Raw genomic sequence first — 26,007 nt, 5'->3', positions numbered from 1 at the left:
AATGATACTAATTGATGCGAATGCCACAGCCTAATGGCCTGCCATTCCACGAAATGAAGGAACAGGAGTAGAGGCATGGAATCGCGCAGGGCGATGACTCATTTACGCAGACCCGATATGGCATAAATGCGAAGAAATGGAAAATGAATTGCAGTGTTGGGCTAAGAAGGTTTTGTATGTCGACGCCAAACAGTGCCACAGCTCAAACGATTGTGGCTGGGAAATGTATTCAGCCGCTGTGGATTATTACTGCATACTTTCTCTTTAGTTTATATTTTAACGCCGATTTTCTATTTCCAAGGACTGTTTCCTGTTTATCTAAGCTAAATTATCAAGCAGATTTACGGTTAATTGTAAACACTAAATGAATCTTCTCATAAATGAAATTGAGAGGAGTTTTTGGAGCCAGTGTTGAAAAAGTGAGATGTGGTTACTTTCTTTTTAGTGCCACGCGAAGCTATAGATTTGTCGATAGAAACATAGCGGCGCCTACCCTTTCAACTTCTATGTGTGAAGGGGTTGGTGATGATGCCGTTATGCATGTCTGTCTTTTTTTTTTTCCCTGCCTCCCAATTCATTCTGTGATTTAAGAGGCCCCTTTACCAACCTCATCCTAGGTATCATGGTCTCACTCGATATATGGTTCAATACTGGGGTGTGTGTCTCAGTTCAGCAGCAGATTCTTCACTCCAGATTCCATGTTCAATCGTAATCTTGGTCACAAGGTCTCATGTTCTGGGTCAATGTCGAATATACCGAGACTGGTAAAGATGCATCGTTACATTCAAACTGCCTTCAAAAGTGTGGTCTTATGATGGAAGAGCGTTTAAGATTAATCACTTTGACAACGGCCACAATAACACTTGTAAGTAGCATCAAGACCGCATGCGTTGAAACTGCAGGGCATCTTGTCTGATTTTCCAGTGCCGATATCGCTTGATTTCAAGACTGTGTATGATTTTCAATAGCCGTGGTCTGAAATTGCGAGTGCACCATGTGTATGTATTAACCGCTACAATTACAATTGAAGAGTAGAAATGGCCGACTGTAGTGTACATGGCCATAAGATACGCGTTGGCCACTGATATAACATTATATAATTGCAGCTGTAATGAGAGATGCTTCTCCACGGGGAAGCGCCAAGAAGTGCCATAGTGCCATCCATGGCAGCTGAGATCCGACAATAAAGCAGACAAAGGCAATACCAAGCTTCGAGCTTGTACGTATCCAGAACAGCGGCACGATGGCCCGATACGCTCACGGCAGGTTGGCAGCTCCGCAAATCGCCTCATTCGGGTTTTCGAACGTAATGAGCAAGCCAAGCCGTGATTGGCTGGCGGGGTTCTGATAACGAACGGTATAATAGTGTATGCCCGAGATATTCATGTGCAACCTTGTTAGTGCTCCATAGTAAAACATGCCAATGCACAGCAAAGCCGAGGATCTCTAACTGGCACAAATACTAGCATGCTTGGATCCCACCGGGGAGGCGGGGGATGAAGGATTGGAGCTGGGGAAGCGATGGAAGTCCATTCCCTAGTGCTCCGTGCTGTGCCACGAGATTTTCCCGGGTACGTGAATCTTGCAGGCGTTGTTAGAATCGGGAGACAATCGGCATGTGCACGTGAGGCATTACTGTACTTTACTGCCAGCACTCAAAGTATGGGGTTCTGCCTCTCCGGAAGGTCGGCAAGCGATGTCTTGTGTTCTTTTCCCTTTCTGTCTGTAGATTTGAGACAATGGCGTTGCGAAGTTGATCCCAGGTTACTGGAGTCGCCCTGACGTCTTCTCGACGAAGCTCGTAGTGCTACTGCTACTACTGCTGCTGCTGCTGCTACTACTTTGTGCTTTGTGACCGTGGAACAAGCACTCAACGCGACTTCAGATGCTTCTCGCCGAGAATAGGCCAGCTAGGCACCGAAACATCCCACGGCCCATCGCACCCGCACTTTGACAATTGCTATTCTTGACGCCACTGCTACTGGCCACTAGATACTAGTAACTGCTAGTAGTGCTAGTTTCAACGGCGGGCCCTCCGAATCGGCCGGGACTCGGACGCCCTTCCTGACAGACGAGAATGCCGTAAGAAGCGCAGATATCTGTCCAGCGTATCTGGCGAGGCTTGTCTTACCTGATCAAAGGGGCAAGGCTAAAGGGCGCTGCTCCCCCACTGCGAGGCCCCAACCATGCCGGCGGCGCTCCCGCTCCGTAGAGTGGGCTTATCAGGCCTTACATGATGAAGTGACGGCATTCACAAATAGGGCTATCGTTCTTTGTTTGTTTGCCGCCTCAGCTGAACAAAGCTGATGCACGCGAGCAGAAAAAGGATATGGGAGAAGCGTCTTGGTAAGCTTCACATGATGGGTTGACGGAATGCAATGCACCCCCTACTTGTTGCAGCAAGGAGAAAAGAAGAAGAAGAAATGTCTGATCTTTTCTCGGACTGCCGGCCCAATTGTCTCTCGAAGAGAACACGAATTGGGTTTGTCTCGGGCTGGCCAGGCCGAAAAATGGCCTTTTGCGAGGGAAGAGAGACACGCACATGAAAAAAGAGCGATTCGTAATATGGCTTCTCCCTCTGGGTAATAAGGCCGGGTATATTCGGTCAATTTATCAGTCCTTATCAAGCGTGCGTGGGAAATGGAAGGATCATGGAGAGGCGAGGGAAAAAAGTCGTACGAAAAAGATCAGGGTTGGAAATTGGCTGGCTTATCAGGCCCCGTCCCATCCCAGCGGAAAAGCGAGAAGAAAAAGTCGTCTGGAAAGAAAAAAAATCGATCCGCCCCTGCGCGCTGCGTGCGGCCTCACCGATACTCAGCTGATACTTGGCTCGCACAGCAAGATGCGGTGCACTTGCAAGTTCTATTGTTGTCGCTGGACTACTCCGGATGCGGACTAGCGCTATCTCGAACCCACTTGCACATGCGAAAAAGGTACGTACTGGGCGATTTCAATGACCGTATCTTCCTTTTTGTCGTACGTATCTCGATTACAGCACTAATGCGCGCCCACTCTGGCTGGACCTTATCTCGAGGTACCTTGTATCTATTTCTGGCGCTGCTCTTGCCTGATTCATTTTTTTCTGTTCCCAGGGTTTCGCTGCCATTGCTCTTTCCCTGAAGAAGGTGATGCTCTGGTTGGCTCAGATAAAGAGAAGGAAGGAACAGACCGTGGTAAAAATAGAAAGAGAAGAAGAAACAAAATAGAAATTGACCGCTACGTAGACGAGCCCATCATCGTCAACATCATTTTCTCTCTCTCTCGTCTCTCTTATCTTTTGCCTTTCTCCTTCATGCCTCTCAGAGCAATGCAGATTTGCGCCGCGCTTCGAACTAAGCCCTTAGCCCCAGCAATCCACAACCTTCGCCCCATGATAACAGCCGTGAGATGGTATACTCGTCCACAAGCCACGCCCCCTCCAATGAGCCCACCCCCAATCATCTGCTCGGGCCTCTCCTCCAGCAGAGGCTCGGACGACGCACCCCTGGTGTCTTATCTCTGGCCTCAACGGGCCCTGTCTGGGGTAATTGACTCCAGTATGGGCGCCAGGGCTGTGCTGCTGAGGGCAAAAATGGAAGAGGCGTGGCGGTCCTTGACATGGGCCCAGCGGTTTTGGTCGCGGCTGGTCGCCGTGCTGTCGAAATCGGGGACAGAATCCGCTGCTCCCTGCGAGATTGACGGTGATGCGAGTATATACAACACAACTTAGCCTGTTTGTTATCTCTAGGCCTCTCCTCCGTCTCTCCTCCTATCTCTGTCTGCTCGGCTATCCTTTCCTCCTTCTCATCTTTCTTCCTCTCTCCTGCACGCCTTATCTCCAGTCGAGCCAGACGTTACCCTCAAAGGCATCTCACTTCTGCAACCTTATCATAACACTTGCCGACGTGTTGGGCTCACTGGACGCCTTGGTTGTGCCGGCATCCGACCTTTCCTCAAGCTCTCTTCGAATCATCTCATCTCCGCGTCTCAGCTTCCATCAGCCTGGTCCCCGTGGCTGTCTTCTCCAACATCGATTCTCAAACCCCCGGATTTCGCTTAGCCCATCATGTCCTACGCCCATCTCGGGGCCCCGACCGTGTATAACGGCACAGGATCCAATGGAGGTGATCCCAGTATGTAACGACCGTAGCCCTTACCTCGATCCCGTTCCCATGTAGCACATGCTCCTTACCCCAATATGCAAGTCATATCGAGGCTGTGAATGACCAGAAATAACTGACAAACCCTTGCTTCAGGGACCGAAAATCTGAACCAATGGTATCAATCCGGAGACCAGGCCTTCATCCTGGTGGCCGCCTGTATGGTGCTTATCATGGTGCCTGGTGTCTCTTTTCTCTATTCGGGTCTCGCCCGCCGAAAATCCGCCCTCTCCATGCTCTGGGTCACCATGATGTCCTTTAGTGTTATCGTCTTTCAATGGTACTTTTGGGGTTACTCTCTGGCCTTCAGCGCGACCTCTAACAATGGCTACATCGGCAACCTCAACCACTTTGGGCTCCAGAGAGTCCTGGCTACGCCTTCTATTGGATCCCCTCTCGTCCCCGCCCTCCTCTATTCTTTCTACCAGATGATGTTCTGCGCCGTCACCGCCTGCCTGACAGTTGGAGCCGTCGCTGAACGTGGCCGGGTCGTCCCGAGCATGGTTTTCTGCTTCTTTTGGGCCACCTTAGTCTACTGCCCCATGGCTTACTGGGTATGGAACCCTAATGGTTGGGCTTTCAAGAATGGAGTCCTCGATTATGCGGGCGGTGTCCCTGTCGAGATCGGTTCCGGTGTCTCGGCTCTCGCTTATTCCTGGGTCCTTGGCCGCCGAAACGAAAAGATGATGATGAACTTCCGACCCCACAACATCTCTCTCATCACTCTCGGCACAGTTCTTCTATGGTTCGGATGGCTGGGCTTCAACGGTGGATCTGCCTTCGGCGCCAACCTTCGAGCTGTCATGGCCTGCTGGAACTCATGTCTCACGGCCATGTTTGCAGCCATGACTTGGTGTCTTCTTGATTTCCGTCTCGCCAAGAAGTGGTCTATGGTCGGCTGGTGTTCCGGAACCATCTCTGGTCTTGTTGCTGCCACTCCTGCATCTGGCTTCATTACTCCCTGGGCTAGCATCATCCTGGGTGTTGTTGCTGGTATCTGCTGTAACTTTAGCACCAAGAGTGAGCTATTTTCTTCGCGGCCACTAAGACACTAGAAATGCTAATACATGTTCACAGTCAAGTTCCTCATTCGCATCGACGACTCTCTCGACGTTTTCGCTGAGCACGGTATCGGTGGCATGGTTGGCCTCATCTTCAACGCCTTTTTCGCTAGCGGTAGCATCATTGGTCTCGACGGAGTCAATAGCGGCGCCATCGGTGGTTTTCTCGACCACAACTATAAGCTTATTGGATGGCAGATCGCTGTTATCGTTACCGGTTCCGCCTATGCCTTTGTCATGTCCGCCGTCATTGCTAAAATCATCGATCTCATTCCTGGTCTCAAGCTGCGCGCCTCTGAGGAAGCCGAACTGCTTGGTATGGACGATGACCAGCACGGTGAATTCTCATACGACTATGTCGAAGTTCGACGTGACTTTTTGGCCTGGAGTCCCCACCGCGAAGAGCCCGCCCACGAAAGCACAGTCTTGATTGAGCCTACGCACGGCATTCAAGAGCACGCGAATATGGCTCGCTCTGCCAGCCTGGCCGAGACTCAGATGGAAGAGACAAAGGCCGTGTCTTTGTCTGACGGTGGAAGAGACCGTCCAGAGAGCACCGAGGGCACCGAGGGCAGCCAGAGTAACGAGAAACGTGACTAAGGTTGCTTTTCTATACTCTTTTTTTCTTCCTCTTTTTCCTCTTCTTCTTTTTTTTTTTTTTTTTTACACAACGGGCGGTTATACAAAAGCCATTCCTTGTTTCTTGTGACATTATTCACGTCCGCAATTTTTAATTCGCATTGCGACATTGTATTTTCTGCTATTATATTTACTTGTTTTGGGTATCATGAATCAGCGGGTGTTTTGGAGCATTTGCCCCGTGGGATAGACGGGCTGGCCTGGTTTATATAGAGCGCGAGCATTTTGGAGATACCACTCGTGCGGATGTCTATGAATGAATAAATTTCATATTATATTATACCAAACTTGTTCATTTGTAAATGCGATGGGCTGCTCCTGCTTGAATTGATGGAATTGTAGAGTCTAACATTGGGGTAGATGTGTTGGTAAGTAATTTGAGCCTTAAAAATGTGGATTGCAACGTCTGAATATTTCCATTCTTCATGGATATTTCAATCTAGTCTTTTGACAGCGTAATGGTACCATTCTACAATCTACATAGCTGATAATTGGCAGCTTTTCACACTATTGTATGAGTGAATATATATATATATATATGTGTGTGTGGATGGATGATAAGCCACGTCATGTTCTGATATCGAATATGTTTGCATCATTGTACAAGTAAATGAATACCAGGTAGATATACTATGTAGATATAGATGGAATGACACGCCATATTGCTCGTCCGAAGTCGGATGCTAATTCTGTCTCACACATAAAGATTCATTCCATTATTGCCCAAAAAAAATCCAAGCAGAGCTAAATTCGTCAACAATAGATCCCCCAAGCGCCGTATGTTTCGCCCTTTTCGCAGATAATCCATCGATTGAGGTATTACAAATACATGTACCGCATTTCACAAAATTCTTTTCAAGTCCTTACAAAAACAAGGGCATCTCCTTTTAGAAGATGGGGGCGCCGTCAGTAATTTTGCCATACGGCTCTTTAAGATAATCCCGAAGCAGGCATGGTCGAAATTGGCCTTTGCCGTCATGCCCTCCTGGATTTTGATAAAGGTGTCAAATTCGCACCAGCCGTCCTTGCGGCTGGCATCGCACTCAGGGAAACTCAGGCCCAGCGGGATGGTTCGCTGGTTGAGCACGAAGTGGACGTACTTCTGCTCTTCGCCACGCAGATAGCCATCGCGATTTGGCGAGACAGGTTTGGGCGTCTTGATGATCTCGATGTCGAGACGGGCGCCAAAGGGGGTGATATGAGCGACGGTAAAGTTGTGGGGTCCGGGATAACGATCGGCTGGAAGCTCCTCTGCGAATTGACGGAGACCAAATGCAGTGAGGATAGAAACAATGTTAGTGTCATGGGAGAAGTCAAAGTAGAGACTCTGGTTCAATGGGAAAGTCTCAGTGTTATTGTCTAAAGTGACGTTGATTTGTGAGCCTGAATAGCCAAGGGTGTGGTTCTGCAGACGAGCAAGGACTTCTTGCTGGTAGCCAATACCAGTTGCTCTCTGTAGAATAGAATTACGTGTTAGTGTACTGATATTGTCATTGACGTACTTAAGATTCGCTGGTTCAAATACGTACCCCGACAGGACTGTGGAAGGCGTTGCCAGCCGAAAACCACACGTCGATTGAATAGCCAAAACCCTGCCACTCTTCGTAGGTGAACAAGTCGCAAAACATGCTAAAGCCGTATGCAACCGTCTCATAAGGACACATAGTCTGGGCATTATATACGTCATTAATAGTCCAATTGAATCCCTCTGTCATCCCCTGGAAGCGTTTAAGAGCTATTTAGCGTCAGCGGCCGCATTTTCTTTGGTTTATGGATAAGAAACATAGATAATGAAGGCATACCATCCTGGAGATAGGTATCAATCCACCTTTGCCTAGCCTCATTGGCAGATGTCTTGGACAAAGCATTAGAGCAGCTGAGAGCGCCCGCCAGGGAGTTATTGAAGCCGCTAGCTTCGATGATGACCTCAATCGTCGCGTTGTTTTTCCTGTTCATTGTAAGTCATAATCACCGTGAGAGATGTTCGGAGTAACGTTCTCACCAGTCTAGTCCAAAAAACCCGGCCATCCAGTTTTCCGCCGACTTGAGCATACGATCCTGGGTCTACAATATGCTCATTTAGTATTTGATGGGGACAGTTTGCTACTTGGTAGATTCCAAATGAGAAAGAAACTTACCGTTGTGCGGACAATAATCTTGCTTTTGGGATTATACAGACTGCCGTACATGTAGTTATGAAGGACTCCTATACAGATGGATGGTCAGTTTCCACGTAGGATATCGAATCATACCAGAACGAAGCCTCAGTGCCTACCTGAATTGTACAGCTCTTCACGCCCCTTTGGTACCAGAATCTCAGACCCGAGATGATACTCCCATCCCTTGAGGAAGTTCAATGGCCCTTTCGGATTGAACTTGTTGGAGGCATTGGCAATGCGCTTGGCGAAATCAACAACGCCGACGCCAGAAGTAGGGTAGCGGGCTCCGTGGCGGGACAGCATCTGGACCTGAACGATCTCAGCTCCTGCAGGCAGCGGGTACTCGTCCACGCCAAAGCCCGGAGAAGGAAAGTACGGAGACAAATAGCCCATCATCTTGAAGATGGTGTCGTTGCCGGGCTTCATGCCCTTGACGGGAATGGCCGTCTGCAGCGGCTCATTGGGCACGAAAGTCGCCGTAGGATCAAAGGTCCTTGTCTGGGCCAGGAATGCGGCGTTGCCGGTGGCCGTTGGTCCGGGCCACAGATTCGGTGACGTCTGGAAATACTGGGGCACCTTGCTGGGGCGACACGAGCACGGATCGGAGCCGCGGCCGGAGAAGAGGTATGGCAGCGACATGTAGAGATTGGAGGCTAGGAGCACGACCAGAGCCACGACGAGGGCGATAATGGTGGTGCGGTAGCGACGATCGGCACGCGACCGGCGCGGCGGGAGGTACGTTGTGGGTGCGCCGGCTTCTTCTTCGATGGCATCTTGCGAGTCGTCCTGGTGGATGGGCTGGTAGCCCGACGAGCTGCCCGCCCTGGGCTTGCCGGCTGGCGGCTTGACCTGCGAGGCTGTCGGCTTCGCCATGGCGATTGATTGTTTGCTTGCTTGCTCGATCGATCGATTCGGCGATGCCTACCCTGGTCTCGATGGGCAAACAAGAGTGAAGCCTGAGTCACGCACGAGACAGGGCCTCGTAATCCAATCACCCAAAGAGGCTCCGGCAAGACAGCCAAAGCCAATGCAAAAAGAAAACAAGATGAAGGGATCGCCAGACGCGGTAAGCCCGGGCTACAGCTCCTGAGGTGCGGCTGATAAGCTGATGCTCAGCGCGCCCACGAAACTCTCTTTTCTTCTTTCTGCTATGGCAGAGTCCTTGTCACGGGGCCGATCCTCCCTTGCCTCAATGCCTGGTCGTAGCAATTACGCAGTAGTATTTTCGCGTATGCGTCCCAGTCCGACGGTGCGGTAACGATGGGCGATGCGATTCGATTCGATGCGAACGATGGCCACCTTGGATTGGCGCCCCCCTTTTGCATTAGCGAGCAAAGACAACAAACACCCTTGGCTACCGGCTCCGATTCATGGGCCAAGCCCGGTCCTGTGTATGCGAGGGAGGGGAGGGCAGGGGGGCAGAAAAAGAAAGAAGAAGAAAAAACAAACGGCGTCGAATGAATGAGTAAAAAAGAGATTAGATTGCGCGAGATGAAGCTTCAATGCAAGGACGAAGCTGCCCAGCTGAAGACATGCGCGCCCCACTCGCGCAAGGAGAGAGCAAACGGTGTGCTTTGTCGCTGCCGCCAACGCTTAGCACTGTATTTCCAGCGGCCCCCCGGGCCTGCTAGCGCCTGTAGCTGATGGCCGGCAAGGCTATCGAGGCCGGGTGATAGTGGCCTGAGCCGCTAAAGTCACGGGGAAGCCATCCGCCGTTTCGGGTTGCAGGGCCGCACTGTCTGCCTGGTGCTGCTGTTGGCTGTGGATGAATGCATCAACCGAACCAGGCTCTCTGCGGATGGGTTGGTCCGTCATCGAAACCAGTATTTTCTTTTTCGCTTTTGATATGCGCTCAGAATGGGCCATGATGGCCAATCGTCACTCATTCATGACAGCTGCTCTGCATTATTCCCAGCCTTTAATTTGCTTCCCCCCTGCGGCCTTGCTCATACTCGTCGGCATCTCGTCTCATACTAAATAAATCAATAAATAGTGCTGCTACTTCGATTAGTACCACCTACTAGCCGCGCTCCATACCGCATCCGATCTCCCAAGTCTATCTAGCCGTCATCCGATCACCAGCCGTTCATCTGGTCTCCCTCCTTCTCCATCTCGCTGAGTTATGCATGTCTCGTCCCGTTCGCCGATCCTCACATTCAGAGCCTGTCAAAATCGTGCTTAAGGCGATCTTTGTGTGGCAAAAGAGGCAGTTGAGTCTGTGACCTGTCACAAAAAACTCGCAACCTGATAGATGCTAGTAGTAGCAGTACCGCTATTTAAAAACACTAGCAGTAGCACGTAACAAGCCTTTGCAAGGGAAGAAAAGAAAAGAAGACCCAGGAAAAAAAAAAGAGAAAAATTAATAAATGCGTACCAAGGAGAAAGGAGAAAGGAGAAAAGTAGCAGCACGAAAGAGAAAAGAGAAATCAGGCGCTGAGCGCTGCATTGTTGCCTACCTCCATAGCTTGGACCCCATGTCATGACGCAGTTCTCTCTTCCCAAGGCATACTGTACGTATAATCTATATCCAAAAAAATCCATGTCCTAAGCAAATTACTTGTCATACCCTTTCTTATTTCCTCTTTACTCTTTTTTCCTTCCTTCCTTCCTTTTTTTTTTTTTTTCCTTTTCTTTCTTTTCTTTTGTCCCTCCATTTACACCCTGTAAAATACCCACCCTGCTGGTCTCAGCTAAGCCCCGTCCACCAACCAACCCATGTCAACGCTTCAAGACATGGATACGACTTTTGCCGGCTAGTAGTTATACTATTAGCAATGCCATGCTCAAAGTGTCTGCAGTTTCTTTCCTTTTGTCTCCCTTACTTGGTACCGTTGAAGCCGCTGTCGCGTTTAATCTCCATACCGCCGTGCAACCAAACACTCATGATTCTACACGTATCAACCGCTCAAGACACGTTGTAAAGTCCGCCAATAACAAAGCCATTTGTACTCCTCTACACCCCGGCTGAATCAAAAACCCCCGTCACTAGTCTCGTGATCCATACATCGTGTCTGACAGGGTCTATGTATCCAATGGCTTGGATTATCACTAGATCAGGTGGGATCCACTCTCGACTACATCCATATCCATGGCTACTTGCGATCTTCTCCAGATTGGGCACTAAAACGATCAATGCACTGGCAAACTAGTACGAAATAGCTGAACTCTACGATACAAGATTAAGTGTCGAGTATGAAATGCCGCCTTCTGTTTCATCTTGGTATCGCTGACCAAGGCTTGTGTGTTAGTGCAAAACCCATATCGACGTGGACAGCTACCACCACCCTCTATGCGAAGTCATTAATGTCAAAATATGCATTCTTGGTCAATCTATCTTATCTATTTCTATACTTATCGCGAAAGCCGTGAGCGGCAAATCCATTCTGAGGGAAGTGGTCCCAACGCATCCTGTCTATAATACTACCAGCAAAAGAAACGAGCAAACAAAGCAACGCACTGAGCTTTTGTCTAAAGATCCTTGCAGATCCCCCTGTCTATGTTTTTAACCCCTTCACCCTTTTTTTCCCTTGCCTGTCGTAGGACGGCATCGGGATCAAAACTTCAAAAACATCATTCGCTAATGTAGGGAGGTGTTCTTCCCGATCAGTAGCACTCTCGACTGGCATCACCCTTTCCAACCATCCCATATCCCGAGGGATCTTCTGGTTGTGGGATCTGAGAGCATGTTCCAATCGGGCGACGCTGACTTACCAGCCTAGTTCGGCTGGGATCGCAGAGGGAAGTATCCAGTAGGCATAGGCTCAAGGTGCCACACCTGAGTTCCTGCGGGGCCAAAAGCCTTGTTCCACTCGAGCTGAAGGTCAACAGGGATTTTCCATCCCATATCGTCATCCCGGAGTCTCATGCGCACAAGGTGTCTGCGCTGATCGGCTTCTGCGCCGTTGACAAAGCCCGCACGTCGGTGGAGGACAGCCAGGTTGTTGATGAAGTGAATGTCACCTGCCTTGGTGCTGAACTCGAACTTGGTTGCCTCTGCAATGTCCTGGATCGCATCCAGAGCCTCAACTTGGTTGGCGGTGAGAACTGGCAGATGAGCAGGTCTGGCGTGGCTTGCGCTTCCCATGAGAGCAGCTCGACCGAAGTTGGTGATCAGCCGGCCATCTTCGTAGAAGAAAACAGGTCGGCATTGAAACTTGGGGCTGTGGAATTAAGCATCACTACGTTAGCTTCTGCCCCGTGAAGTCATATCTTGGGGGCTCAAGACACCTACAATGCAAATGGCCAGTCAGATCGAGCCAGAGTTCGGATCAGATCGGGGCGAGTGGCGGAGAGCACGTTGTAGACGGTGTAGGTCGAGGCAATGATGCATTTGCCTCCAGATTTGGCAGCATTCCTGGTGAGCCAGCTCACGATGTCTCCAGCCTCCTCATTGTGGAAGGTCTACACATTTGAGTCAGTGGGTCACATGATGGTAGAAATACATTCCAGATGACTTACAATTGGGGAGGTTGAGTGGCGATGGTGCTCGGCCTTCTCCTTAGATGAGTTATCGGCAATGATGTGAACTGGAAACCTGTCAGCCTCTAAAATAATGCGGGGGGGCAGTCAGCACCCTCTTACCCAGCATGTTACCCTTCTTGTCCTGGCGGCCACAGCGGTTCGCGATGTAGGCCTGGACGCCGAGATAGATGGTCGTCAAGTCTTCGACAGAGTACTTCTTGGAATCGAGTCCCCGGAGAACGGCAAATCCTTTGCCTTGGTGAAGATCATCACGCATACGGCTCAGCACGTTGGGGCCAACAGTGGGGAGCGGGAAGGTGTCAGGAGTGACGAGATCACCGTCCAATTCAAGAGCTACACGTTGTTAGTAGAGCTGGTGGGAGGGTATATTTGTCACTGGCACATGGCTCACCCTTGAAGTGCTGGAGAGCAGCCTCAATCTCCTGGATCTCGTCCTGGCTCAAATGGTGGATGTAGTCAGACTGGCAAGCCAATTGCTGGCCAGTCCATGCCAAAGGCGAGTCCAGGACAGAGGGGAAGCCATTGGGCAGGCTGGACATCTCGGCGGGAGGATCAGGCAGCTTGAAGTCCTGGTGAGAAGCGAGGAGCTTCGAGTCGGTGACAGGGCCGGCCATGGAATACGCCATTGTGGAGGACGACGAGTGGTTTTCTGGCTGTTGGAGATGGGCTTGATCTGAACTGGAATGGCAAGATGCTGGAAATCAAAAGAGCGAGAGAGCGAGAGTGCACAAGTGTCACAGATCTGACTTGCTGAGCGAAGGTGATGCAGAGGTAGAAAAGAATCAAGATGTAGAAGATGGTTGAGAATAAAAGGACAAGACTCGAGGGAATTGCCTGTCCTTTTAAGCTCGAGTGGAAAGAGCAGCCCTTGACATAGACCGCCATTCGTGTCTCAAGTCCAAGTGGAAGGAAATAGCAAACTTGCTGGTAGATGCCTTCCCAAACACCTTCTCACACCGCATCATGCAGCTTGAGAAAAAGCAATTCGTCTTTCCGGATGGCTTTCCGGATACCTGCTTTGGTGGGACACACTCCCTGCTGAACGTCATCTATTTAGTTTAGACCAGCATTAAACAGGCGAGGACGGGAACGGGCATAAGGCCCCAGTCATGCTTCGCCCGAGATGGTCTAGATCAGGAACAAGTTTCATGGGGCTTGAATAGTATGAAGTAGTAGCATCTGCTAACAGCTAGCATAGCCTCCTACTGGTTTTGCTTCTTTTTTGTCTCCCCTGTATTTCATCTCGCTCATTCATTCTTTTCCTTTTTTTTTTTTAAGAAAAGAAAAAAAAAAAAAAAAAAAATAGTCCATGCAAATGTTTCACCTATTAGCTTGCTCTTAGCTTCATCCATAGGCTCCAAAAGCAAAGATATGGAAAAGGTGCTCAGTTCCTTCTCCCGTTGCTCGCCAGTTGGCGGTCAACAGGCAAATCTGTGCTCTGCCGTGCCCGTCACCGCAGACTTCCCGACAAAGTGACCTCATCCACATTCTTGCTCATACCGGCCATTGGCATTGGAATAGACGGGAAGCAGCGTTTCTGCTGTGGCAAAATGTCGCCGAAAGAAGAGTCATTTTCCGCGCTTGCGAGTTTGTTTGTGCACTGAGCAAGTGCCGAGATGCGGTGCACCGTTGATGGGATGGCCACGGCAGCCCCTACCTGGAATTCTACTGTTAGTCTAGACGAGCTGAAGTCATTAGATAGAGGTGATATGAATCAAGCAGTTGCTCACCGACTTTCGTAGTTGCTTTTGCTCGGGCAGTGGCATTCCGTCTCACCACCGCAGACCAATCTTGTACTGATTCATTGACAAAGGGTGGCGGGAGAAAACGCAGTAAATACGAGCATGTTAGGCTAGTATGTGTACTTGTACCAATTGATCATTGCTGCAGCTGCCTGAGAAGCAGTTGTAAGATATATTCAATATTATTGCTCGTAGTCATCATTCATGATCAATGCAACCTGCAAACCATCTGTGCATCAGATCCACCATATCACCGATCCATCTTGTGATAACCCCTGGTCTACAGGGGGAATACCACCAAGGACGTGAATAACTGGATGAGACTCCCCAGAGTAATTAATACATGCGCTTTATTGAACCCAATCACCGCCTTCGGGGACCTGCATTATGTGCTGCAGCCAGGCTTTCTAGTATCACCATCATCTCACCGCTTCAACAAGTGCCACTGCTACTTTGAAGACAAGCTAGATAGCCCAGTTTCCCCAACCCCTCTTTCTTCCAGGGTATTAAGATGCTAAAAAATAAAAAAATAAAAATAAATCTCAAAATAAATCTCAAAACAGAGTTACACATTAGTAGTACTTGGCTGCCATTTCTCGTCAAAGAGTTGGCTAACGAAAAAATAATCGTCCTCATATTCTTCATTGGAGCGAATTTTCTGCCACTCTTGTTCTATGAAATGTTAGAGCAGGCCCGGAAACCCGGGTTTATGATGCATGGGTATCTTCTTGACCGTGTATAGGAGACTTACTGTGTCGCTGGACAAGTGCTCTGGTCGCACGGACAAACTGGATTTTTTCCTCGTCTAGTTGCGCCAATGCTCGCAAATCCTTGTCTTCACACTCCTCAGAGAAGGGTACTCTCCCCTTGTTGCAATAGTGAAAATGTGCGAGGATAACGTTTGCTCCTGCATCGCCATCACCGTCGGGTAAGAACCGTTAGCCACTGTGTCTGTGCAACATCGAGAGTGGGGAACGGAGAAAAGGGCTTACCCATATGATACTCTCGTACTTTTTCTTCACGCGCAAACCGACGCTGCGGGAGAGAATCTGTTAATATCTGGAGCTCATAGATCTGGTTTTTGTGTAAGAGAAACTCACATTCATGCCATGCTTGTCGGCATAGCTAGCATCATGCTTTGTAATAAGTGCAATATTATGAAGCAGAATAAACGACACCAGATAAGTCACTAGCCAGCTAGTTGGTTTATTCCTGAGCATTACTTTTTGGAGATTATCCAAAAGCTCGTGCCTAAGTTTGTTTTGGATGTGATGTATGAGAATCATGTCCATCTGTGCACCCATTACTGGGGGCAATGGTATTTTCCCGTGATCGGGGCTTGACTCGTCAAGGATATTTGCTGGCATGTCCAGAGTTTCTTGTCCGACAATAAACGCCGACGTGGTTGACAGGCGAATGGCTACCCATAGCCGGAGCGTCCAATTGAGTAGCCCAAATACCTCTGACGTTCTCTCCTCCTTTTGCCACATGCGGTAGGCCAAGAGATAGGTCTTGTACAGCAGACCGTTGGTACTGCCAAGCATGTTTCGAAATATGCCCTCCATGGAAGCCCGGATATAGGCAGTGTACGCCGATGTGCCGGCCTCTACATCCACAAGTGCATATGGCGGGATAATAGCCGACTTCTTGGCACCTCTATAAGCCCATGTCCGCTCCAGCTTGTCGCCTTCTTGCGGGACAAACCTGCGAACCTTGAGTGGGAGCCGCTCTGTTGAATAACACACGGAAACGTAAACAGTTCTGATCTCGGACGATGCCCATAGCTGGATAGGGTCAGAAGTGCCTTTGGTCCATCTTTGGGTCCACTCATATCCTGGAACTTGGCCTGTTTTATAAAGTGTCATATCAGTGATCTTGTATCGGAGGCATGGCAAGCGCGCTGCCTTTGTATTCTCCACCTTTTTGCAAGGCAGACAACATCCACCTGGGACATCAAACTCGCACTGTAAAAGAGTAACACTGCGTCAGTCTATCTCGAGTATATTGCACACTGTCGTACGGAGCGATAATGATACGACCTTTTGCTTTGTGGGGGATTGTTACTTACTCGAATCCGTTGCATCCTGCACCTTAAGCAGGAACCCATCCTCCTTGTTTGGGCGGTCTGTTCCCGGAGAGCTTGGTCTCTAAAGGGACCCCTCTTACCATTTCGCTGCTGGTTATCAGCAGTGGAGTACTGTTTCTGGGCCGCAGCATTGGCTCTTTCTTCTAACATTGCTAGCTGTGTCACTGGTCGAGTTAAGTTCTGTGCTGAAGGGGCATTATAATTATACACATGGGGAGATGTCGTTTCAATGTCCACCAACAGAGGGTGGGCAGGTCGCAAAGTCGGGGCCGGACCATGCCGCAATGGCGAGCTGGCCTCAATCACTTGAGACCCACCAATTTGAATCTCATCCATAGGCGGCACAGCAATTATTGCCTGGTTCATTGAGAATTTATACGGATCCGAAGACGCAAGCTGACTGGGCCCATTGTGATGGGAGTTAAGCTGGCTATGCTGCTCATGACTTGTGTCTTCAAGTTGATCGGTGTACCCAGGATGGGGCAAATTCTGCAGTGAGGCGTCGCCAAAGGCAGGGTATATTTCAAGAGGCACAGAGTCAAAATTGAGCAGATCATTTGAAAGTACTGGTTGCTGTAAAGACTGTCCATTATCGGGCCCAATGGACTGTAAACAATTCAAGCTCAGCAGGCTATTAGATATTGTTTCTTGTTGCAATAGCTGCCTGGCCGGAGGTGTAATGTTCTGTAAAGAGTTCAGATCTCTTTGATCATTTTGAAGTAACTCTTGCCCTGATGTCTCCTCATTGTCAGGCATGACATGCTGCAAAGGGATCAAGTTTATCTGATCATTCGCAGTAGCTGCCTCCAGGGGTAAACCATTATTGCTTGATATAATGTTCTGCAGTGAGTTCAAACTGAGTAAATCAGTTGTAAGCGATGCTTGCTGTGATAGCTCGCTACTACTAGACACGATGAAAGAGCTCAAGTCGAATTGATCATCGAGCAGTGGTGCCTGCTGTGGCGACTCGCCATTATCGGGTATATTGTGCTGTAGGGAGTTCGTCGTCTGGGTAAGCGTAGGCGGTAATACCTCCATAACAGGTTGCTGAGGCGGGTCATACACCACAGCCGCTGGAGGCGGGAGAGCCTCATACCCTATAGCTCAAATCATTAGCCTTCCACCTAGTGCTAAAAAGGAGCTACAAAGTGGCGGTAAGGCAGCTTGCATACCGGCAGACTGCTGCCACCCGAAGGCACAGCAATTGGTGATAGATTCTGCCACGCGGACCAAAGGGGAGCTTAGAGATTGTACATCAGAAACGGCAGGTGCCCATCTTGGCGTAATTGACGCCGGATCATGACCCGCTATAGGCAGCTTTTCCTGGTAGCCTATGCTGGATGATGAAGATTCGTCTGGAGACATCGAGTTGAAGCCTAATAATCGTCGACGTTTCACCGGGCCAGGGTGATCAGGCGAATAAGCTGACGTACAACCAGTGTTTCCGGAGGAATAACCTTCAGGAGCTATCGTTAATTGTCCAACCAACACCTGGGGATCAAAGTTGAAGTGAAATCCCGCAAATGCCGTATCAACGGCTGGATCTGGAGGCACCACAGGTGACGGGGGGACTGCCACTTCAAATGTCCCCAGGGACAGGATTCGCTTTCTACGTGGCCCCTGTGTAATGATTAACTTGACTGTGCCTTTGTAATTGAAACGGAAGAAGAAAGCAAAGGATATGCCAAGGAAGATAGGGTGATGTTGGACGGGAAGAGGGTGTATGGGCAGATATCAACAGGTGATGAGAGAGCATAAAAGCACGAAGGCTATATGAAAGACACAATCTCAAACAGTAGATGGCGGGAAAGAGTCAAATATATGTCCATGCAGGCTACCGCCGTGGGGTGAAGAACATCGCTTACCATGATGCCTGTAGATAACTGAGGGTGTGTCAGACAGATACAGCGTGGTGGTAGGAAAAGAATCCAATGTATTCGCACGTGGAAAACCAAGTATCAGCTAGACTTTAGAGACAAGCAGCATCAACAAGGTACAAAGTTGTGCACTAAACACCGGATGAAGTTGAGCAACGCCAGGGGAGGGGTGGATAAGTCCGGTGGCACCGAGTTCAGCGTTGGCTGTCGCTATGTAAAACGATAGGTGGAGCGGAATGCTGGGCGGCCAAGCAGGAGCGGGAGCACAGTGAGCTGCAAATATCCAAGACGAGGGTTCAACACCGGTGAAGGGAGTAGCCTGGCGGCTAGAGGGCGAGAGGACAGAGACGAAGGTGGCATGTAAGTAAGGAGTCCAACTAGCGTTGGGTTGGTGAAGCAAGCCCAGTCCAATGACGGTGCCGATCTGCGAAGCGCAAGGGCCTGGCTAGACTCGTCTAAGAGGTGTAATGGTCTCGTGCTTGCCACCACTCTAGTAGCCGATGATGAATGTGTCCCCAGCGCTGGTGTTGCTGCTGCTGTTGCTGTGTTGTGCTGTGCTGTGCTGCCGCCGCTGTTACTGCCGGCTCAATGCTCAATGCCCGGGCTTGCTCGTCGAACGCAGGGATACGGGTAGCGCGGATTGGACTCTGGGGCGTGTTGCCGAGTGCATAGGTCAGCGCCTACACAGTCTAAGTGGCTGGATCCCGAAGGGCTAGACGACGATGGTTGTTTCTAGGAGGAGAGGAGAAGCGAACTCGGTGAAGAAGCAAAGGCCATGGACCCCGGTGCTAAATCATATGTATTTGAATGGAACTGAGGGGTACCGGACGCAGCCAGGGTGTGGTCTAATAGTTGGCATGCGGTGCCCAATTAATTCCTAATGCTCTTATTGAGCAGAGCAAGACGAACGTGGGCTTCCCCAATCGGGCTGGCATCCCATACGGCCATTGAGAATATTTGCGGGCACCCATTGTCGAGACCTGAGTGGCCCCAAAGCGTTTTGCGCAGTCCACAGCTCTGGCGACGAGCAAAAAGAGGATAACGCATTGCGCCAGAGGTTTCATCACAAACATTACCAGCGAGATGTGAGAGCTGGGCAACTGCGGCGCGGGAAATGGCTCAGGTCGTCCGATATTGCGGGCGCCTTCAGGCCAGGAAGACAAGCCTCCGTTGCGTGCCCAACGGAGCCGGCAATCGTAGTATGCAGCACGGGCAGGTATTCTGGCAGAATGGATTTTGAGTCTCCAGCTCAGTTGCGAATAGGCCAATAAGAGCTGGCTTATCCCCAAGGCTATTATGGTGTCACAGGCACTTGTAGAATGCAGCTTACACGGCGGCTCGCTCATTTCCCTCGTTTCGATGCAGGCGGGTCACATGCGCTGCAACCTGCACCTTGGAAAGCGCAGAAAGCAGTTCAAGCCACAGATAGCCGTCTTGGACAAGCACACCCCAGGCTGTTCTGTGGTCCTTCTAAAGCCAATCGAAGAATGCTCGCCCCGTGATGGAAGAGTTGAGTAATTGAGCGGTATACATGGCTTCCAGGCCGGGGTGTCGATTCAAGTGCAAGACGAGGCACGTATCAACGAGTTGACGGACTTTTGTCCACCGCCCGGCTTTGATGCTAGTACGAGTATAGTGTTAGGCTCGCGAGCTGCCGAATCAAAGAACCTGCTTCAGTGCTACCACACCACGAAGCTCGCCATGGACGAACCGCCTGTAGTGGGGACCGGTGAAGAGGTGCATCCACAGCTTGGAACATCCAGCTAGCACTGCTATCTAGGCTGTTATTCCTGGTGCAAAAACAGACGGATCTGATCTATCCGGGCTCGGAACCGCAGCTCAGTGACCGGGGGAGTACCTTAAAGTACCTTAAAAGCTATAGTGATTTAATCGAGAGCGGCCGAAGCAACGCAGCATTAGTTCCAACTGCAGGCTGGTCAAGGCACGGGGCGTATGGATATGGATGCTGGATTCGGCTGCGGCGTGGCCCATCAGAAGGATGAGGTTCAGGCCGAGTCGAGGTCAAGGTCGAGGTCGAGGTCGAGGGGGTGCGGCCGCTCATTGTGTTTTCGCGTGGCCGTTCGTCACACAAGACATTCGTTCCCGCTCCCCCACGCCACGGCGGTAATTGTGTCGCAGTCGCCGCAGCACGCGCAAATTGCAAATTGCACGGCATGCGGCTAGGCCGCTGCTCGCAATCATCGGATCAGTCCTCTGTAGAACCGGTGCCTCTCTGCTACTAATGGGAACGAGGCATTCACCGTCGTACAATGCGGTGTCGATGCTTCTGTAGTCATCCCCACGGGGTTGGCCAGTTGACGACTCGTACATGCCTCACTACGCCTATGGCACCAAGCTAAGGGGTGTAAGCTGTCGACTTAAGGTAGGGCGCAGAATAGCAGCGGGCTAGATCCCCGTGCCCGCTACGGAACAGCATGATTAGCAGTGAAAATGCTCCATATTTCTCCGCTTGTGGCCAAAGACTTTCGGCCGGACCTGCCTGCCCTTGTCTTAGTTAGGACGGAAGCGCCCCGTGCCTTCTACAACGCCAGGCCAGCCAACTGCTCCTGCCCAGCCAATGGACGCCACTCGCATTGACTTCCGTCCGCTGGTGCAATTTGCAATGGATATCAGAGGGTTAAAGAGGCTTTTGCAGAGCCTCCGACGAGCGAGTGCTGCGGAGAGTCTCGCGCCTTCCGCCTCTTCACAGCTTTCCCCCGCTGCTGCTGCGGCTGTTCGGGCAGGTGGAGTTGCTCAGGGCCCATGCAAGTCAACGTCATGGCAAGCGCAAGTGCCTCGTCCGTGCTGCGTACATGCACTCTGTCTCTTAGTCGTTCATACGCAAATGTCTCAGCGAGATGCATATTACGAAAACGCAGCTGTCAGAAGAGCCACTCGCATTGCTGCAACCGCGTTATCAACAAACGGTAACGTCTGCTCCGTATTCCTTCCCTTATCGTGAGCGACGCCGAGGCTAATCTCTTCATCCAGCTGACACCTACTGGGTATTTGGGCAAGGCTGCACAACGCCAGGTAATTTCGCCATCTATTCCAAGACGCACGACTCACCGGCCAACTCTATCCACAGGCGCAGTGTGCATATGCAGGTTGACTCGACTTATGACAGTCCGCCGCAGGCTGTGACAGTATGAAAATGATAGGCCATGATTCGAAGCGGTTATAATGACAAAGGGAGTGTGGCTCGAAGGCCTCACAGCCAACAACGAAGGAACTTGTCCGTCACAATATTCATGTGCACCCGGCTGCATCCAAACGCTGCCTTGCTGTGCAAGAGCACCACGGCCCCAAATCGTTTCTGTCTTCCATTCCGAACGGCGTCCTGCAACCTCGTCGACCGGTGAGCTTAGGTAGGGGCGCCACAAAGCCGCTAGCTATGCGAGACTGCTTAGACTCTGGCGGGGGCTAGGAAATTATCCAGCTTGATGGTGTCAGCGTGCTCCTCGGATTCTCGCAGCTTATGCTGTTCAGATGGATAAAATTGTCTGCGACCAGGCTGCAAGGTACCGCTGGCCCCCCCAGCAGGTCACAGCGAGGACGCTGATACTTTCAGTCTAGCTCAGAGACTTGCGTCCTATTCTAGCATCTGGTTGAGGGGCCGATTATCAACCTCCGAAGAGCTACTTGTGATCGGTTGCTACCTTATGGGCGTGTGTGCGCGTGTGTGTTCGTATCAATGCCTTTCGACAAACACCTACGTCAGTCAGCCTCGGCATGCCACATTCATGGCTTACGGCCGCAAGTGCTGTTACATATTAAGGAAACCAACACCAGCCATGCTACGGATGCATTATTCATCCTAGACCTGTCGACTGCTTGGGCCCTGTCATAATTGCTCAACTGCTAGCATAACTAGTTCTTACAACAAGCGTGTAAGTGGGTGAGAGGTAGCATGATTATGACGTGCCGGTAATCCAAGCTACGTTACGCTACGCAGCTAGAATACAAGTAGCAATCGGCTTTCTGAGCTTCTTGCGACTACTAACAGGCTTCAATGAGTTGTGCATGTAATACTACCAGACCATAGCATGGCAGCATATCGTGAGCTCCGCTCCACTTTCTGCTGCGTCTTTACGGAATATTTCTGGTCAGCTCAGCAGGGTCCTGGCTCATCATCAGCCACGCGCTCGTTCCGTTTAAACGTCTTGCTGTCCGACGTACGTCACATGACGGTTATCATGGGTTGTTGCAGCTGAGGATGGTTGCATGTTTATGACATGCCAATATCACAGAGTGCTCCATAGGTAGGTTGAAGCTATGGCGGCCTGCCAAGGAGCGTACGTACTAAGTGCTATAATCTCCGGTACTATTCACACACACTCTCTCTCTGCCCTGGACGCCATTGCTTTTGTTTTTTTGCTGTCTTTGCTTGTATTGACTTTTCTAAATGGAGAAAGACAAGGCTTTGGGGGCCAAAAGTTGCTTTGCTCCACCCATTGCCGTCCTTCGACTCAGCTTGAGCAAACAACAGCCGTGCTTGAAACGTACTATCAATTTTTCTCTGCATACGAAGCGCCGGTGGCGGCAAGGTATGGCGCCAGAATTGGTATTGAAGACATCGACTCTTAACAAGATTGTACGTGAGGGTAAAAAAATAGGGGAAGAGGCTAGTCGACGGGACAATCAGCCGCAAATAGCCTCCACGCTCTGTGTCGAAGCTGCGTGTCCCCTTACTGTAGGTTGCCATGCTTGTAGCTATCCAGCACACTGATGGAGCTCTGCTCAGCCTCTCTGCCCAGAACTATTCATTGTCCATATGCACTGAGCCTATTGATGTTAACAATGTCTGTTTTGCTTGCCTAGGGAGCAGGGCCAAACCATGCCGCCCTATGCGAAGGCAGGCAGGAGGATCGTAATCCTTCCCATCAGCACTCAGGTGAAATAATGCATAATATGAAGGGAAAACAAGCACCTGGGCCATTCTCAACCCCTGGGAGTAAGAATGCTGTCTGCTGTAGCAATCATTGCCACCGCTGCACGTCCTTGTACGACCTGGTAATTGCAGTACTGACAGCTCCATTAGAGGGGATGCCGAGCTTGGGCACAACCTTAGCCCCAGCCGCGAAAACAGCCTAAGCACCAGCGTGGCGTGAATATCGCGCTGCGGTCGGGTTTCGATTGCCGCTGCAAACACAGCTCGTTTGGCCGAGTCTCGAGCAGCTTTCGCAACAAAGGCCAACTCATGCTGGAGTTTTGCGAATGGCATTGGAAACAGAATGCAGGTGTACTTTGGTACTCCCAAGGCCAAATCATGTGATCAGGCAGGCAGATAGCACTGGGCTACCAAATCAAGCCAGATGCAGCCGGTTTATGCATGCCAGAAGCTGGGCAGCTCACGTCACAAATCACATAAAGGCATAACGAGTGACACGGCCGGAGTCCTCATCTCTCTAGCTTATGAGGGGCTGAACGAGTCGACTGTCGCTAGCTCTGTGACAAACCGCGCTTGACGGGCACAGAGCAAACAAGGGCTCTCCGGTCGAATGCCTCACGCCTGAAGAGCTTATACGTAGAATAGGAACCCCCTCCAACCCGCCAGAGCCTTCGTTCTGCATTCCTTTTCAAAGCTCTACAGTCTGTTCGCTCAAGCAGTGCCCACTGGCTGATAGCGGCAGTTCCATCTAGACTATACTCCGAGGGCGGCGTGCATCGAGACACAATCGCGGCATGGAGCTCAGCCAGCAGTCAATCCACGATGTCATCCACCCAACAGCAGCATTCACCGATGAGAGTGTCTGGAAGCAGGCTGCCGCCGCAGCTGCCATCCACGACGCCAAGGAGATACCGTGGGAAGAGTCCCTGTTGAATCCCAAGAACCGTATCGATAGTCTTGAACATCTCAAGAAGCCCTTGTGGCGCATCGATGGCTGCACTGCATTTGGAACGCAGTTTTATGCCGTGCCTCTTTTTATGGAGTCGATTCCTCCCTTCCGGATTGACGTATTCATACCTGAGCCAGCGACACTCTCTCCCGAGCTTCGCAACGTGCTTGACATGGGAGTAGCTTTCTACACGAGAGACGAATCTCGCATCTCGCAGCTTGGAGTTACTCAGCATTTGCTCCGACTGCTTCAACATTGGACATCGACCCTGGAAGATCCACGCCAGATATATCAAAACATACCCTTCGGCTCGAGGATCGTCTTCAACAACTTCCCCAAAGATGTCAGCCAAGCTCAGGTATCCATTGCCCCAACGTACTACCTCGAGCGCCAAATGCTGTCTGTGCCATCTTTCCAAAAGATCTGGGGACCCGGAGTAGATCTACCCCAGACAGTCGACATTCACGACGTCGTGTATCTGTCGCAGTTGCACGACAGCGTCTGTCTCATTGAGTATGAGGGAAAAACCTGGATCTTCAAGGCCTTGACGAGCTACACCAAGTACCTCTACCACGAGCTGCGACAGCTTCTCATTATCCAGCCCCATCCTAACGTCATGGCACGGCCCACTCACCTCATCACAAAGAAATGCAGCTTTGGCAGCAAGACAGCCGTCCTCGGATTCACGCTAGAGCTCCACGTCCATGGCAGCTTGCGTGATTTGATCCCCTTCTTGCAAGTACACAATCAGGTATCGCTAGCAGACAAGGCTAAATGGTCCGTCCAACTCGCCTCTGCCTTGGTGCACCTCCGTGAGGCATGCGGCGTCTTCTATCCGGACCTCCGGCTTGATAACATTGTCTTGACGGGATCTGGCGATGTTGTCATGGTCGATTTCGAACAGCGTGGTGTATGGTGCGAGTTCGCAGCACCGGAGGTCAATGCTATCGAGTACGTCCGGCTGCTGGCAATCGATGATGAGATTCCCTCGGAGATCAGAGATAAGTATGCTGCTATCTTGACGAGTATGCTTCCCGGGTGGGAGGAGATGGGTCAAGGAGAAGACTACAGCTGGCCGTGCAAGGGGTACAACGTGCCGTGGGCATGCTTGACCCCTAAAGAACAGGAAGCCTGCGAAGTTTATATGCTGGGTCGAGTTCTCTGGTGCATTTTCGAATCCAACAGCGCTCCCCAGCGAGCTGCCGTGTGGCTCTCCTACCGCTGGGAGCCCTTAGTAGAATTCCCCGGCTACACTCGTACACCACCCGCGATGCGAGATCTCATCGACCGCTGCACCCGTGGCAGACAAGCTGGGCTTACTAGGCTTATCGTCCGCCGTAGGGACAAGCTGGTGCTCCGAGAGTTTGAAAACACAGGAGAATCCACGGCGCAAGAGGTTCAGAACGTTGCGCGCGACTGGTGGGCAAAGGAGATTGCAGACTCCGAAGCATGGCTCCAGGAGCGCGCTGAGGGCATGAAGAGGGGCGACTGGAACGAGAACTACTATGATCGGCCTACTCTACGCGAGGTTCACGATGAGCTGGAGAAGTTCCGTAAGAACACGTTGGGCTAGTTTAGGTGTCTAATAAAAACGCCTGGTCCTGTATGCGAACCGTGGCTCGTGTTTGTGGAGGGGTTTTGAGCCAAGGGTGTTGATGTGATTTGGGGTTTGAGAAGCACATACAACTTTAGACCTAGCATGGCATAGCACATAACATGTCGCACGGGAAGATACCTAGAAGTAACAAATTGATGATATTTTCGCAGTTCACTTCTTCTTAACTTAATGATTTCATATTGACTGTGGTTTATTTTGACGCTCGTCTAAAAAAGGTTCCGTATAAGTGCTACTCTATATAGCCAGTACAATAATGGTACATTTGCTCCATCCTCAAATGTGATCAAATGAGGGCAAGAATATTAAATAATAGAAACAAGTGATAGAAAAAAGGTTAGAAGCAGTGTCTACACCACGACCAGCG

The 26,007-nt window shown here is 50.6% G+C and overlaps 8 protein-coding genes across 8 annotated transcripts; 3 read left to right on the top strand and 5 right to left on the bottom strand.

Annotated features, from left to right (window-relative positions):
* Positions 1 to 281: 281 nt before the first annotated feature.
* TrAFT101_001589 (uncharacterized protein) lies at positions 282 to 2,223 on the bottom strand. The gene is made up of 2 exons (XM_066126369.1): positions 1,642 to 2,223; positions 282 to 1,581 (listed from the first exon to the last, which is right to left on the bottom strand). Exon 2 carries the CDS (start codon positions 1,290 to 1,292, stop codon positions 876 to 878), a length of 417 nt encoding a protein of 138 aa, XP_065982470.1. The 5' UTR covers positions 1,293 to 1,581; positions 1,642 to 2,223; the 3' UTR covers positions 282 to 875.
* Positions 2,224 to 3,726: 1,503 nt separating this feature from the next.
* Positions 3,727 to 6,121, top strand: TrAFT101_011998 (uncharacterized protein). Its single transcript, XM_024909582.2, has 3 exons — positions 3,727 to 4,112; positions 4,236 to 5,159; positions 5,217 to 6,121. Exons 1-3 carry the CDS (start codon positions 4,046 to 4,048, stop codon positions 5,798 to 5,800), a joined length of 1,575 nt encoding a protein of 524 aa, XP_024762704.1. The 5' UTR covers positions 3,727 to 4,045; the 3' UTR covers positions 5,801 to 6,121.
* A 281-nt stretch (positions 6,122 to 6,402) lies between these two features.
* Positions 6,403 to 9,500, bottom strand: TrAFT101_001588 (uncharacterized protein). The gene is made up of 6 exons (XM_024899617.2): positions 8,115 to 9,500; positions 7,978 to 8,045; positions 7,842 to 7,903; positions 7,642 to 7,787; positions 7,369 to 7,574; positions 6,403 to 7,292 (listed from the first exon to the last, which is right to left on the bottom strand). The coding sequence occupies exons 1-6, from the start codon at positions 8,869 to 8,871 to the stop codon at positions 6,681 to 6,683; spliced, it is 1,851 nt and encodes a 616-aa protein (XP_024762703.2). The 5' UTR covers positions 8,872 to 9,500; the 3' UTR covers positions 6,403 to 6,680.
* A 2,213-nt stretch (positions 9,501 to 11,713) lies between these two features.
* On the bottom strand, positions 11,714 to 13,106 carry TrAFT101_001587 (uncharacterized protein; the record flags this gene model as incomplete). The annotated part of the gene is made up of 5 exons (XM_024907754.2): positions 11,714 to 12,158; positions 12,230 to 12,399; positions 12,457 to 12,524; positions 12,580 to 12,813; positions 12,872 to 13,106. 5 exons carry the CDS (start codon positions 13,104 to 13,106, stop codon positions 11,714 to 11,716), a joined length of 1,152 nt encoding a protein of 383 aa, XP_024762702.1.
* Positions 13,107 to 13,930: 824 nt separating this feature from the next.
* Positions 13,931 to 14,246, bottom strand: TrAFT101_001586 (uncharacterized protein; the record flags this gene model as incomplete). The annotated part of the gene is made up of 2 exons (XM_066126368.1): positions 13,931 to 14,137; positions 14,211 to 14,246. The coding sequence occupies 2 exons, from the start codon at positions 14,244 to 14,246 to the stop codon at positions 13,931 to 13,933; spliced, it is 243 nt and encodes an 80-aa protein (XP_065982469.1).
* Positions 14,247 to 14,787: 541 nt separating this feature from the next.
* Positions 14,788 to 18,176, bottom strand: TrAFT101_001585 (uncharacterized protein; the record flags this gene model as incomplete). The annotated part of the gene is made up of 7 exons (XM_024899631.2): positions 14,788 to 14,894; positions 14,974 to 15,129; positions 15,215 to 15,257; positions 15,323 to 16,186; positions 16,291 to 17,405; positions 17,481 to 17,928; positions 18,174 to 18,176. The coding sequence occupies 7 exons, from the start codon at positions 18,174 to 18,176 to the stop codon at positions 14,788 to 14,790; spliced, it is 2,736 nt and encodes a 911-aa protein (XP_024762700.2).
* Positions 18,177 to 22,460: 4,284 nt separating this feature from the next.
* TrAFT101_001584 (uncharacterized protein) lies at positions 22,461 to 22,772 on the top strand (the record flags this gene model as incomplete). The annotated part of the gene is made up of 1 exon (XM_066126367.1): positions 22,461 to 22,772. One exon carries the CDS (start codon positions 22,461 to 22,463, stop codon positions 22,770 to 22,772), a length of 312 nt encoding a protein of 103 aa, XP_065982468.1.
* Positions 22,773 to 23,870: 1,098 nt separating this feature from the next.
* On the top strand, positions 23,871 to 25,598 carry TrAFT101_001583 (uncharacterized protein; the record flags this gene model as incomplete). Its single annotated transcript, XM_024907753.2, has 1 exon — positions 23,871 to 25,598. One exon carries the CDS (start codon positions 23,871 to 23,873, stop codon positions 25,596 to 25,598), a length of 1,728 nt encoding a protein of 575 aa, XP_024762695.2.
* Positions 25,599 to 26,007: the final 409 nt, after the last annotated feature.

Source organism: Trichoderma asperellum, chromosome 1 (assembly GCF_020647865.1).
Source record: "Trichoderma asperellum chromosome 1, complete sequence".
In the NCBI taxonomy this organism is placed as follows: Eukaryota; Fungi; Ascomycota; class Sordariomycetes; order Hypocreales; family Hypocreaceae; genus Trichoderma; species Trichoderma asperellum.
Note: the sequence above shows the minus strand (reverse complement) of the source record. Positions and strands in the feature narration are given on the sequence as shown.

Coding starts and splice junctions, on each gene's coding strand:
- TrAFT101_011998 (XM_024909582.2), top strand. CDS start 4,046: ATGTCCTACGCCCATCTCGGGGCCCCGACCGTGTATAACGGCACAGGA. Junction 4,113..4,235: donor ATCCAATGGAGGTGATCCCA/GTATGTAACGAC, acceptor CCCTTGCTTCAG/GGACCGAAAATCTGAACCAA. Junction 5,160..5,216: donor CTGTAACTTTAGCACCAAGA/GTGAGCTATTTT, acceptor ACATGTTCACAG/TCAAGTTCCTCATTCGCATC.
- TrAFT101_001589 (XM_066126369.1), bottom strand. CDS start 1,292: ATGAGGCGATTTGCGGAGCTGCCAACCTGCCGTGAGCGTATCGGGCCA.
- TrAFT101_001588 (XM_024899617.2), bottom strand. CDS start 8,871: ATGGCGAAGCCGACAGCCTCGCAGGTCAAGCCGCCAGCCGGCAAGCCC. Junction 7,904..7,977: donor AGATTATTGTCCGCACAACG/GTAAGTTTCTTT, acceptor AGCATATTGTAG/ACCCAGGATCGTATGCTCAA. Junction 7,575..7,641: donor TGATACCTATCTCCAGGATG/GTATGCCTTCAT, acceptor GACGCTAAATAG/CTCTTAAACGCTTCCAGGGG.